The following is a 13,532-nucleotide window of genomic DNA, read 5'->3' as shown; positions in this document are numbered from 1 at the left end:
CACGGATGGGGCACCCACAGCTTCTCTGGGCAATTTGTGCCAGTGCCTCAACACCCCAACAGTAAATGATTTCTTCCCAGTATCTAATCTAAACCCACCCTTAGTTTGAAGCCATTCCTTTGCCCTGTCTGCTACATGCCCTTGTAAAAAGTCCCTCTCCATCATTCTTGTGGGCTCTCTTCAGGCACTGGAAGGTCACATGTAGGTCACCCTGAAGCCTTCTCTTCCCCAGGCTGAGCAAACCCAATTCTCTCAGGTGTTGATTATGTTTTCAGACAATACTAGAGGGCTGTGTGCTTTGGCAGCTCAGGCTCTTGGCCAGCTACAGGGAGATCTCAGCTGGCCTCTGCTCTTGATTATATCCTCTTCCGTGATGCTTAACGTCATCAAACTTTGTCACTCTTTAGAGCTGGACCAGACCCTGACTCTGGGGTGGGAGGGGTGCTACAGGAGCCTGCATCACTGCAGTGCATTAAAGGGCCACATGCAGCCATCATTTCACAAGTAATACCTCTAATACATCATCTGCCTCACTGTGCCCACACTCTGCCTTCAGTGGGGGAGACTCCCATGGAGAAAAAGTCATGGAGAGGAATAATCTTTGTAACAGCAATTAGGTATTGGGAGGTCTCACTGAAATTTCTGATTTTCGTATAGATTCATGAAAACCAACAGCTAAGAAGAGCAGTTGTATGGGCTAAGCACAAAGATGGGGATGGGGAGCTTTACATTTACTCCCTGATCTGCCCCAGAGCTCTGGTTGTGCGAGGGCAGTCCCTGCATGCACCTGTGTCCTAAATGAGCAGGTCTGAGCGTGGTTGCCCACAGGCAGCCTGGAGCTCTCCAGATGCGAAGCTTGACACCAGAGCAATGTTGTCTGTGGGTGAGGGATTATTCTCATCTGCTCTTTTCAGGGGCTAGATTCACACCTCCTGGAGGTGTGACTCCACCAAAATGCTGTCCCTAAGAATAGTGCTCATCTCTCCACAGTTACACAAGTCCAGATCTGGCGGATGAGCTGTTACTTTGGGGGTGTTTTCAGAAGCCCGCCTGTGACGTCCAACAGCAAGCAAAACTCAGCAGATGGTTCCTACCTTAGATCGCTGAGCAAACAAATCATCTCCTTGCCATAAAAGTCACTGGAAATAAGAGACACTGATGCTTTTGTGGCTAGATTACCGGGGCTAAAGTGTATGGCAAGGTATTGACCCACTGAATTTATACCCCTGGCTCAGTGACATAATAGTTCCCAGCAGCTGGACAACCGAACCCCAAGTAAATTTTAACAAGACTTTGGTGACCCCACAGGGAGGTGTTATGTCACAACACTTGGCAATTCTGGTACTTGTGTAGCACAGACCAATGGAACAGCTGAGCAGCAGAAATGTCCTTCCCAGGTGTTTTGGTAAAGCCTCTCGGAGGAGGTGGCAGAAGTGCAATTCCATGGCACTCTGATTAACTGCAGCAGTGCCATTGGAAAGAACACAGAAGCCATAAGCAGAAATGTGATCACAGTGCTCATGAAAAATTTTAATAAACTCATGTAACAGTGCACAATGTGCCACCAGGGCTTTGTTTTCACAGGGAGTACAGAACAGTCAGATCAGATCAGTTTTAAAACTCCCGAGTTCACTGACTTTTTCCTGATGTTAGGCAGCAGTCCCAGCTCAACAGAAGACTGATAAAGGCCAAAAGGATGTGATGGTGTTAATCTGGTCCCTGTAAAAGTCCCTGTAAAAAAGCAAACTCCCAGGAGTAACAGACTGGCCAAACACTAGAAATAAAAATGCCAATTTCCAAAGCACAGTTCTCTCTTCTCCCCCCACAATTTTTCTTTTCTTTAAACAGAAAAAGGATAAGAATGTCTTACATATGCAATCCCTCGACCCTCTCTTGACATCACTAATGAAGTGAGTTCCAGGATCTCATCACATATGAAGTATGCCATGAAAATCTGTAGGAAAGCATGATCACTGGTTGTGTTTTTCTGTGTTGTTCCTGCAGTCTGGTGTCACCCCATTACTGAGCAATTAATCATAATGGTGGTGCACAGGGCTGGCACGACTTGGTAACCTCATGTCATTGCTCACAGACAAGCCAAGCACAAAAACCTAAAAGTCTTCTCTCTTCGGCATCCCCTTCAACAACACTGTGCCCTCCTCTGGCTCAGCTCAGCACCTGAAACTGCTGCCTGTCAGGAAGGAGGAAAGAAGGAGAGGGCAGAGCACTGCTGAGTGGTGCAAAGGAGACAAACTCCAAACCACTGTTTTGTTTTCATTATGGTCTCACACAACAAGACTCCCAGCCAGTGCGGTAAGAGTATTCTCTCCATGAGACTTAATCTGATGAAGACCTGATCCAAAGGAGTCTTTGGACTTCACTGAAGACCACATCTGGCACAGCTCAATGCTTATGTGCTTCTCAGGGGCCTGATATGCCTTGAGGACCTTGACCTTACCTGGTGTCTCCAGCCACAAAAAACCCCTGTCCAGAGCTCAGGAGTTCACTTCTGCTCAGCCAGGAGCCTTCTATCCTCACCTGAGCTATGCCGTAGAATTCCCATCTGCAGACTGTTGTCTGTCCTTGTTTCCCTGATATATCTATCCAGTTCTACTTCTTTGATGGACCTTAGACCCCTGGTATAGATTTGTCTTCAGCCCTGTCTCACCACTTCTGCTTGGGTTCCCTAAGAGGGCCCTGGACCTGGTTCATCACCTCACCTTGTCTGGAATGGTCAGGATGGATCCCATCACCAGCATCCTGCCCTGTCCCTGCCAGCCAGATGCTGCAGGACTGCACCCTGGTCAGTGGGAGCTCTGCCTGAGCTGGATCATCTCCCCTTCCAGCTTGCCCCTCTCGAAGTTCAGCCCTGCTCTGGCTGCTCCCTGACAGTGCCTCAAGTGCTCTTTAGATGGACCCAACTTACACCTCACTAAAGAGCAGTGCAGGTTGCTGCTGTAGCTATTCCTTCAGGGACTACTGAGACCACTTTTCACTTCATCAAACCACACTCCCCTCTGCCTTGAGCCTGAGAGACACTGGGAGATACTTATAGGTTGAGACAGGAAGAGAGGGCAGCTGGTGCCACAACCCTGACCATGCTGATAAGGACCTTGAGGATCACCCACCAGGCAGCCTTCTGAGATCAAAGCATGCAAGCAGAGGAGGTGGAGCAGAGTCTGAGCCATTACCAGAGCTCCCTGCTCTCCAATTAAATTTCAAACAGATAAGAGCCCAGGTGCTGATCCAGCCCAGGCAATGTGTATTGGCTATAGGAAGTCATATACATCCCTCCTGTTCCACAAGAGACTTCATCAGGTGACCCGAGTCAAGCAGCCCCCTTGCTGCTGGTCCTGATGAAAGAATGCTGGCTTCACCCTGGGTCCTGATCCAAGCTGAAATCTGTCATTGACTCACAGGCCTTGCATTTCCTTTCCTATTGTCTGAAAGCCAATTTCAAAGTTGTTTTTGCAGCTCTTCATGACGTCCCAGTGCAGCTGTGCTAAATTCCAATGTGAAAGCAAAGAATTAAAAAGGAACTAGGATCACATCAACATTAAAACTCTTCAGAAGAGATTTTCCTCTCTAGATTGTTGGTGGAGAGCCCATCGTGGTGGACACACAGAGGCTGTCCCCTCTGTAGCTGTGTTGGGGTGAGTGCAGACAGATTAAGTTGAATGAAGTCCTTAAATATTGCTATATCACATCTGCCACCCTGCAGATGTGGTATAGCAATATTTCCATTTTATTTCAGTTTTTACACAGAACAAACTTCTTTCTGAATTCAGGAAGGATCTTTCTGTCTGCATTGTGAATAAACACAGGATTGGGACTTGACTTATAATTTTTACTGACCTATATTGAGCCCTTTCCTGTGCTGCTCTAAGTGCCTTTTCATGCCACTCATTCACACTTTGTTTCTGAGTCATTCCTTACTAATTTTGTGAGCTGGTGGGTAGTGTTCATACCTTCACACTCAGCCCTTCCAGTTAACTGCACAGCACTTTGTTTTAAAGTTTGTTTAATTTTTCTAAGCGTTCTGCTCAACTACTGAGGCGTCATGGCTGGGGAAGTGTGGCAGGCAGGGACACACTGCTGCTTAGCATCTCCTGTATTTTCTGCCAGCTCGGGGAGGGAATTTGCCCTCTGAAGTCTCCTGAGGCTGTAGAGTGATGGAGGTGGACATGCCCTTGCATGCCGTGGCAGACGTGGCTTTCCACGGTGCAGTACCAGGTTCCTGCAAAGCTGGTTTGAGCCATTCGGGAATCTCGCTTCATTCCACGAGGGCCACCCTTCAGCAGCTGCCAGAGCTGATGTCAGACTCCACACACAATAGAGTTTTCAAGTCTTTATCAGTTCGTCTCTTCTCCCTTCACAGATATCCTGGAGACTTTGCACCGGCAAGGGACGAAGTCCCACCAGGAACAGGGATATTCAGGGACAACACACCCACCTCTGGTTGTACTTTCACACCTCCCTGCTCTTGCTGTGATAAAGAGGGACAATACACCCCTGTACCTTTGATCTATGCCTGCATAATAGAAACTGCCCGTTTAGTGAAAGGCTCAAATCTTCACAGCAGGTGGGACAGAAAGCCTGGCTGCACCAGAAAGTCAATATGCAACATCTACACTTGCTTTTCCCTTTCTTTTTCCTTATTGGCTTTTCTCAGCAACTGCCTCACCCTAAAGAAACATTTACCACCTCAGCTGGCTTTGTTGCAAGAACCTGCTCTATAGGTTTTATGGCTAATGTGGCCTTGAGTTACCAAGAAATCTGAAACTCAGTCCTGTGACTTTCACTGTCTCTAAAATACTTTTAAAGCTTTGTTATATTCGTGGGTTTCTTTAGGTTCTTAGTGGTCCTTTCCCCCTGAACCACATCCTAGTGTTTAGCAGAGCAACCCCAACATGATGAGTCAAATCTGAAAGTGAGGAAGGTACCCAAATTTAACCCTTGCCTGGAAGAGCAAACTTTCAGGAGCACCATAGATATGTTATGGTAGGATGCCAAGAGACTATCTCCCTTTTTGTCATTCTCACATAATCAGCAATCTACAGCATGGGGTGTGATGTAGGTTATGAGTTCTCAAGTTTAGTTCTTTCCATACACCCTAGTAATGTGGAGTTAATAGACTGAACTTTTGTGAGGACTAATTGGAAATACGCAGCCCAGGACATGTTGTGCAGCCCTGTACAGTTAGGGCAGTTCTTGCATCACCACCTAAAGTCTGTTAGTACCACACCATCCACTCGCCACTTCAAGGCTTGGCTCTTTCGGGCAGTTTCCTGGATTGCCCAAGCCTCAGTCTACACAGGACTCCGGAAATCATGACCCATAGCTGACTAAAATGAGGGGCATGATTACCAAAACTCACTGCCAAGTTTTAACGAATTATACTGAGCTGGCTTTTTGGCTGCCTTCACTTTATCATTTAATCACAGATTTACCGAAATTCTGAAGTGTTCTCAAAGTTGTCTACTTAATTGTGGCTATTTGCAAATCCCTGGGCACAATCAAGCAATCAGCTGGGAAGCACTGTCATGCAAAGTCAGTTTTCTGAATGGCTTTTCACAGAATTAGGCATGGAACCAGAAGAGTTGCTTGTTGCCTCTACCCTGACATACCTGCCCCATCTCCCTCCTACTTTCTTGTCCCACTACTGCACATTGCAGCCATTCAGTGGAAGATGACAAATCCATGTGTAGTGGCAATAACCATCACAGCACGCTACTGGCAGGCTGTGTGCAAATCAAGTTCACTTCCCCAGTCTCAAATCACCAGTCTTGATAAGACACTCATGCTGCATAGTACTTCACATATATTAACTGCCATGCATTTCATATTCAGGACATATGCAGCATCTCTGGACACTGGGACTCTCTAACCCATGTTTGTGGCTGAAAACTACTGAAAACCACATGTTGCCATCAGTCAAACCTGCTGGCAAGTCATACTGTTCCCATCACAAGAAATTAGTGTGTTCTAAAATGCTTAGTGTTTTCACCTCTTGCCAAGAAAATATTGGTGATGTTCCTAAATCAAAACATGATTCAAAGAGCTCCCAAGTAACTGAATGATTAATTTCACCACTGGAATTCAGATATTCAAAGGACAAAAATTCACAAAATTCACTTAGGTATTAATTGGCAGCTGCAAACACTGAAGGAATGCAGCTTCAGGGCCGCCTCACAGAGGGGATGACCCTGCAGGCAGGACAGATCTAGAAGCTGAGCTAGCCCTCCTCTCCATCAAAAAATGGCCCAGAAGCTTTGGAAATGAAGTTGCCCAAGTGGCTCCCTGGCAAATTAGCCTGGCAGCCCTGGCAGCCTGTGTCAAGGTGCACTTTGGAATCACAAATTTCATGGCACCTAAGGGAACCTAAGTAGAGTGTTAGGAATCTGGCAGAAAAGCTGGCAGAAAGCCACAAGGGCCAGATTCAAAACCTTCCTAACAGAGATGATTTCACTGCAAAAGCTGAGGAACTGACACATTTCCTTTCATGTTTTACTTTAAATGGAGACAAATTTCCACAGAAAACTCCCCCCAGGTTCCATTATTGAAAGGCCTTGGAGCTTGATCCTGCAAATGCTTTGACTCACAAATAATTTTCTGTAAGTGTGCAAAGTCACTGTGTCATGTATTTCCAGAACTGGATCTCCTTCAGCTGCCCGTTTTTCAGGCTGACTTAGCAGCAATCCACCTCTGATGGTTCATCTGGCTTGTGTTTGCCTGGTTTGCAGAGCCATAGCTGGCACACAGTTCTGTTCACCCCTTTGAAACAACACTTGAGACATGAAACAGATGCAGCTACATCTGTGACTACATCTGCATGAAACAACACACACTGGTTACTTACAGCATATTCAAACTGCAGATTAAAATCACGGTTGTTTGCTTGAAGTTGTCTCTCTTCCTCTGCAAAGAAAAGGAAACACATCAATCATGCGTGAGGGTAAGCAGAGTCAATACAGATGTGAGTGGAGCATCAGAAAGTGCAAGCAGAGCTTCTAGAAGGGAGTGACACAGAGAATGGAAGCCCCACGCCAGGGACCTGGGGTGGCCGGTGGCACTGATAGAGCTGCACTATGGATGGCACCATGGCACTCTTAACACCATGGAACAAGTTTCCTCCACGCACCACTTGCTGCAATGCCCATGCCTGGTCAGGTTGTTCACCTTCCCGCTCAGCTAGTGGTGCTCACTCTTCCTGCCCTGCTCCTTCTCTTCCCCCTAAAGTCTCTGGAGTTTTTGCCATCAGCCTACAGCTGGTGCCCTTCTTCCAGTACAGGTGCATTTCTGGGCGTCATCCTACTGACGGGACACCATCCCCACAGCTGTCATGAAATCAAAAATTACTGGAAGGATATCAAAAGGTCATCAAATCTGTCCTTTACCTCAAAGCAGGGGCTTGCCTGTCTTCCCCAAAAATGACATAGAAAGCTCCAGCACCAGTTGTTTTTCAATTGCCTATTCCAGGACTGAAGATTCCTCCCCCTAGGGCAGTCTTTCCTTGTATTATCTAAGGTAAAACTCATTACTTCAATTTCAAGAGGTTTTGTCTTCTCCCAGGAGGGTCAAAGGTGGTCTTCTGCTTCCCCTACGTTCCTTGTGCTACTTGCCAAGAGTACAGATGATTGAGGGATGGGATTGTCCCACTCTGCTCTGCACTGCTGCAGCCTCACCTTGAGTCCTGAGTGCAGTTTTGGGCACCACAGTGCCCAAAAAGGTACAAAAGCTATTAGAAAGAGACCAAAGGAGGGTCATGTGGACGGTGAAGGGACTTGAGGGAAACCCATATGAGGAACACCTGAGGTCTCTTGGTCTGTCCAGCCTGGAGAGGAGTAGACTGAGGGGAGACCCCATCGCTGTCCACAACTTCCTTGGGAGGGAAAGAGGAGGGGCAGGCACTGATCTCCCCTCTGGTGCCCAGTGACAGGACCAGAGGGAATGGCCTGAAGCTGTGTCAGGGGAAGTTTAGGCTGGATATCAGGACAAGGTTCTTCACCCAGAGGGTGGTTGGGCACAGCAGCAACCCTGACAGAGTTCGAGACACATTGGACAACGTTCTCAGGTGCAAGCTGTGGTTCTTGGGGCTGTTCTGTGCAAGGATTCTGTGATTCAAAGTTGACTACATCCTGAAGGCTGTTATGCCTTACACTAGCCTTCCTAAGGGTAAACAGTTCCTCTTTCTTCAGTCGCTTCTTATGCATTAATCCATCGGAAGGAACATCACCCTTGGTGCTATCCAGTGGGCTTCCCAGCTAGTGCAGCCCATTCTGGATGGATGCCCAAAGTGGGCCATGGTTTGCAGCTGAGGCCTTACCAAAGCTGACCCGGGCACAAGGGACATATAACTTTCCTTGCAGACCATGCACATCATGCATAAGAATTCACCCAGGAGTGATTAAAAGTAACTTCCTTATGCACCAACAGCACACAGAGGATGGCTTCCCAGAATATGATCCATTTTGGCAGATCCTTTCTGGCAGAGCCAGATGCCTCATCAGGCAGTGCAAATCTTTCATTTGTCCTTGCTGAACTGCATCCAAATTCTTTCAGACTATTTCTCCAACCAGTCAATTCCAATCCTATCTTTCAGTGTGCTTGTAGCTCTTGCCAGCATGGTGCCATTCACAGATGTACTGAGTGTGTTCTTTATTCTGTCAGCCAAGATGAAGAAGTAAATATTGAATACCAGATTCAGAATGGGATATACCTCTGATGAATCTTTCAAGTTTCCTTATCAGTCATCAATATCTATTGTTAATGTATTTTTTTTCTGAAAAATCTGGCACTCACTGTTTTGTGATTTTATCTCAGGCACAGGCACGTATCTCCAGTTTACTTGTAAAAATGCCACAAGTGACAGTCAAGATACATGGCAGCTATCTGAGGTTTTTTCAATAGCCCTCCAGCTACCACTAAAACAGAATTAATTTTGGTTTGATGCAGTTTTTCAGGACTGCTGACTGTTAATCATCTCTTCCCCACACACACACTCCTAGTTACTTTGAAGTGGTTTGCTGTATTGTTTTAACCTTTACTCAAGTGAAGCCAATACATCTATAATTGTTCAGCTTTTGTCTTTTCCCTCTGCTTGCTCTCTTCCCAGTCTTCTGAACTTTGCCTGCCTGTGAGCCAGACTCTCAAAGGCAGAACTGCTCCAGGGCATGCTTTACCTTACCCAGTCAACCCATTCTCTCTCTATTCCAGCCCAAAATCCACCCCTTTCTCCTCTGCTTTTGGCAAACTTTATGTTAGATATCTAGAGGGAAAAAAAGAAAAAAAAAAAAAAAGAAAAAAAAAGAAAAAAAGAAAAAAAAAACCAAAAAAAACAAAGACACCACAACAAAACTCTTCTGATTTCTTAGCTTTATTTGCTAGGCTTTTTCCACTGAGCCTCCCCAGAGACCCCAACTCTTACAGAACAACTTTTATTGCCCTTTATGTCCTTGATAGCCTTTTCTCACTTAAAGCCTTTACCACACTGTTTGTGCTGGATAAAACAAACTGGTTTGCGCCTTCCAGAGGCATCCTTCCTTTGTCTGAAGCAAATGGAGAGCTTCTGATTTCACCATTTGACTCATCCTTCTGAGCCTTTCTCTGAAAGGTGATAACTTATACATGTGCCCTTAATATCAATTAATAATATATGTGCCCTTAATATCAATTAATAATATATGTCCCTTTAATATAAATTATTTAAGGAAATGACAGCTCTGTCTAATTCTCCCCCCACCCTAGGATTCCTTCCCATGAGGTCTCAGCTGTTAGTTCTTCATATTTATTGAAGGTTTCCTTCTTCAAGTCAATGTTAAACAATTTGATACTGTCACTTTTTCCTAAGTATCATCACATCATTTTATAACTATTCCTGCTTACACTCCCTTCAGCTTTCAGAGGACCAGCCAGCTCCTCCCATTCCCTCCCTTTTGGAGGGAATCACTTCTGAAACAACCTCCTCTCCTCTCCAAAAAGTTACCCACCTCTGCACCAAAACTCTGTGCCAGCTGAGTAGGTCGTGTTCCTCTACACTTTTCTCTAGCTCTGCCTCTGCATGGATGGAATTCTTCATTTACCACTATATCCTGCCTCTCAGAAAAGTATTTTTTCTTTTTTTTTTTCTTTTTTCTCTTTTTTCCTCTTCTTTTTTCTTTTTTTTTTTTCATAAAAGACTGCCCTTCTTGGTTTTCTATGCTAGTGTTCATTACTTTGTAGCATTACTAAGAGATTTGCAATTTGCTCATCTCTTTCTTCAAGCTGCATTTCAGACCATGCAGTCATGAAAGGAAAGCTTCTGTTAACCATACAGAGTTAGTTTTATTATTTTCTATTAATATTCCAGCCTCGTGAGTTATCACAGCACGTGTCTATTACGCCTATTAAATGATGTGTTAAGATAGCTAGTTCTTCCTGTTTGCTCACTCTTGCATTAGCAAGAGTCTAAGTTGTCCAATGCATTGAGGTGCTAGCCTTCCTCCTTTTCCTCCAATGACCCTGTAAATACATAGCATCCCTAATTTTTAAGCCCTTTTTCAGGTCACCATTTTTTGGTCTCTGTCTGTAGGCTATTTTCATCAAGCCATCTAATCACTAATGTAAAGCTATGTTAGCAGGCAAACGTGCCTTTCTCCTTCTTCAGGCACATCTAACAGTATCCGTCATTTTGAAATCAGCTGCCATCGGCCCCAAATGGGTAATTCAGATCAACCACAGTGGCTTCATTCAATGCCCTCAAAGTGCTTAATCCTTCACTGCTTTCCTCAAATTTTTCTTATCTTCACAATAGGGACAACAATGTACCAAGAGATCAGTCACTTATCTGGTGTCCCAGAGGAAAACAGAAGCAGAGCTCAAGAGGTTCAGACTTGCTGGGCTACAACTATTGTGTTGTGTGCTCCTCCAGGAATTTGTCTGAGAACAACTGGTATCCTTAAAGCCGATGAAAGATAAAGCTATTTGTGAAAAAACAGAAGTTCCCAACACTTGCCTGTTTCCTGCCATACACTAAGTATCCCCTTATCCCCTCCTCAGGGGCTCCAAGCTTAGCCCTGGAAGAAGTGCCTCAGAAAAGATAAATGGTGTTAATGTAAATAGGAATAAATGACAAAGCTTTGGAGAGCCTCGGTGTCACACGGCAGCTTCTGAAGTCCTTAGTGGCTTTCTGTTCTGTATGCAGAAGCGGAAATCCAAGTGCTGCAGGCAACAGCTGAACATGCCCTGAGCTCCTTTGCTCTTCCCAGGGCACACTGAGGGAGCAAGAAGCCATCCCCTTTCTCAGGTTGCCCCCAGGGTCTTGGCAGCCAGGGAAGAGGCACTTGACACATGGATTTGAACTCAAGAGTCTCAAATGCACTTAGAAAAAAGCTGACACATGTATGTGCCCCAGTGGGGAAAGGAGCCTCTCAGAACAGTGAGAGATGCACTTTCCAAGTGGCTTTTATGTGAGAAATATTAATGGCAGCAAACAGCTCTGGGATGGCACAGAAACATGAGGCAGTGGGACATGAAACAGAACAGGAATGAGAATCAAGGCACTGCACTCCCATACAGCACCTAAGGGCAGGTTTCCTGTGATAACCCTTTCTTCAGGCCCCAGGTAACTGTGAACCTGGTTCAAAACTGAATGGAGCCTTTGCCTGCCATAGCCATCCATCTCTCTCAGAGGCAGTGTCCCTAAAGGCCAAAACACAAGGCTAATTCCTAGTGGTGAAATTTAATTTTTCCTGCTGGGTAACAGCCAGTATCTTTGACTAAATCAAGATTAACCACAATAAATGTCACAGGGAGTCTCATCCAACAGCATCAGCAAGGAGAGCTTCCTGTCCTCTGGCTACACCAAGGGAGAACCACTGTGACCACATGCACAGGGCAACACTGCCTCAGTGGCTTTTATCAGCTGAGGACTGTGAGGTCCTACTGCTGCCTCCTAATCCAGCAGCTCTCAACCACTGCAGACCACACGACTCTCATTTGTTTCTGGAACAGTCTGGACAGAAATGAAGTCTCTTGGATGATCACAATAAACAAAATATTAAGAAAAGTCAAGCATTACACTAGCTTTGCCAGGAAACCATAACTCAGGGTTTTTTGGCTGTAGATCCAAGCATGCATGTCTTATCATGCCCTGTTGATTCTGAAAGCAATGAGGAAAATGGGAGAGTGAAGCTGTACGGATATCAGATGAGAAGTTTTTCATTTCTTGAAACTTTTTAATATATCTCTAAGTAAATCAAATGTTCTGCTTCTGCAAATTGCATTCACTGGAAAGAAGGAATGGTATTTGTACTCCAAGTTATCATTTCACTGCCACTGAAAACTATTTTAAATTATTCATCAGTGGAAACTCGGCGTACATAAATATGGCTTAGTGCCCAGTTCTTGGTCTAACCACTGAGACCAAGTCACTGGGAAAGTGCCTGTTTTCTCAGGCAGACAGTTTTAGAAGCTAAACCTCAGAATAACATCTGTATTTAATAAAATTAAACCCATGCCAAAAAATCAGCTATAAATGTAACTGGCCAGCCCACCAGCCTTCTTACTTTAGGACTGCTGCATGGAAAAGTCCTGCAAAAGGTTAGATTCAAGATCTGGTCAGACTGCCTGGAAATTCGTTTCTGGGTTATGCTAAGGAGCATTTGCCAAGAGAAGTACTTTCGACAGGGTATTGGAAAAGTTTTGTAGATATTGGGTCTTGTGGCTCCAAGAAATGGGAGGTTAAGGCCTGCCTGGTTTTGCCAAGTGCTTTACAAACTAGGCACTGATACTCCATGCACGAAATGAACACAGCCCAATTAGGGGAGTGCCTGCGTAACTAACCCTGACAACAGAACAGCGACAGCATAAACTCTGTGAAAATAATAATCTCTCCTCCACCCTTTAAACAAGTGACCTCAAGAGCAAAAACTCTGCCCTGGACCAGCTACAAAGAATGGCATCCAGGAGCTGGACTCATCTCCCCAGCTTCCCTTATAGAGTGGTTCTTCACAATGCTATACCAAGTTGTGAAAGCTGTAACAGATTGTTCTGGCTCCAAGGGAACTGACCCTGCTGGGACTGTAATTCAGGTCTCTACTGCAACAGGCTGAAAGAGGTCCCAGAACACCCCCTCTAGTCACACATCTCATGATGTGTCTCCTAGCACCTCCTCCTTGTCTCACCTCCCTCCTAATTTTTGTTGTCCCTACTTTTGGGCACCTCATCATCACTGTGTGGCCCAGCTTCTGGTATGGCCACCTCACACCCAGCATCCAGGAGACCAGCCACCTCCTGATAGACAAACAAATCCTGGCCCTGTTTTCTGGTCCTTGCAGGACTGCTCCTCTATGTGCACAAGAGATTGAAAACTGCCATGGTGAGTCGTTCCCTCTACCCTCCCCTCAAAGAACCTGAGAATTACAGTCTCCACTGAAAGGCAACTCCATGGGAGAGGGCAAGTCATCATATACTGTGTTAGGCAACCAAAATCTTTTTCTACTAAGAGGTAATTATACAAGCTAATAGCTAAAGTCTCATTGCACCTAAAAGCA

General features: G+C 45.4%; 1 protein-coding gene across 2 annotated transcripts in view; it reads right to left on the bottom strand.

The window, feature by feature from the left end:
• The window catches only part of LOC135459933 (phospholipid-transporting ATPase ID-like), a 73,419-nt gene that overhangs the window by 46,821 nt on the left and 13,066 nt on the right, over positions 1-13,532 (bottom strand). For both annotated transcript variants that reach the window (XM_064736425.1, XM_064736426.1), the window contains exon 3: positions 6,860-6,918. In XM_064736425.1, the coding sequence (XP_064592495.1) occupies positions 6,860-6,918 (59 nt within the window). The remainder of the gene's footprint in view (positions 1-6,859; positions 6,919-13,532) is intronic.

Source organism: Zonotrichia leucophrys, chromosome Z (assembly GCF_028769735.1).
Source record: "Zonotrichia leucophrys gambelii isolate GWCS_2022_RI chromosome Z, RI_Zleu_2.0, whole genome shotgun sequence".
Lineage (NCBI taxonomy): Eukaryota > Metazoa > Chordata > Aves > Passeriformes > Passerellidae > Zonotrichia > Zonotrichia leucophrys.
The sequence above is the reverse complement of the archived record's forward strand: the minus strand, read 5'-3'. Positions and strand labels throughout refer to the sequence as shown.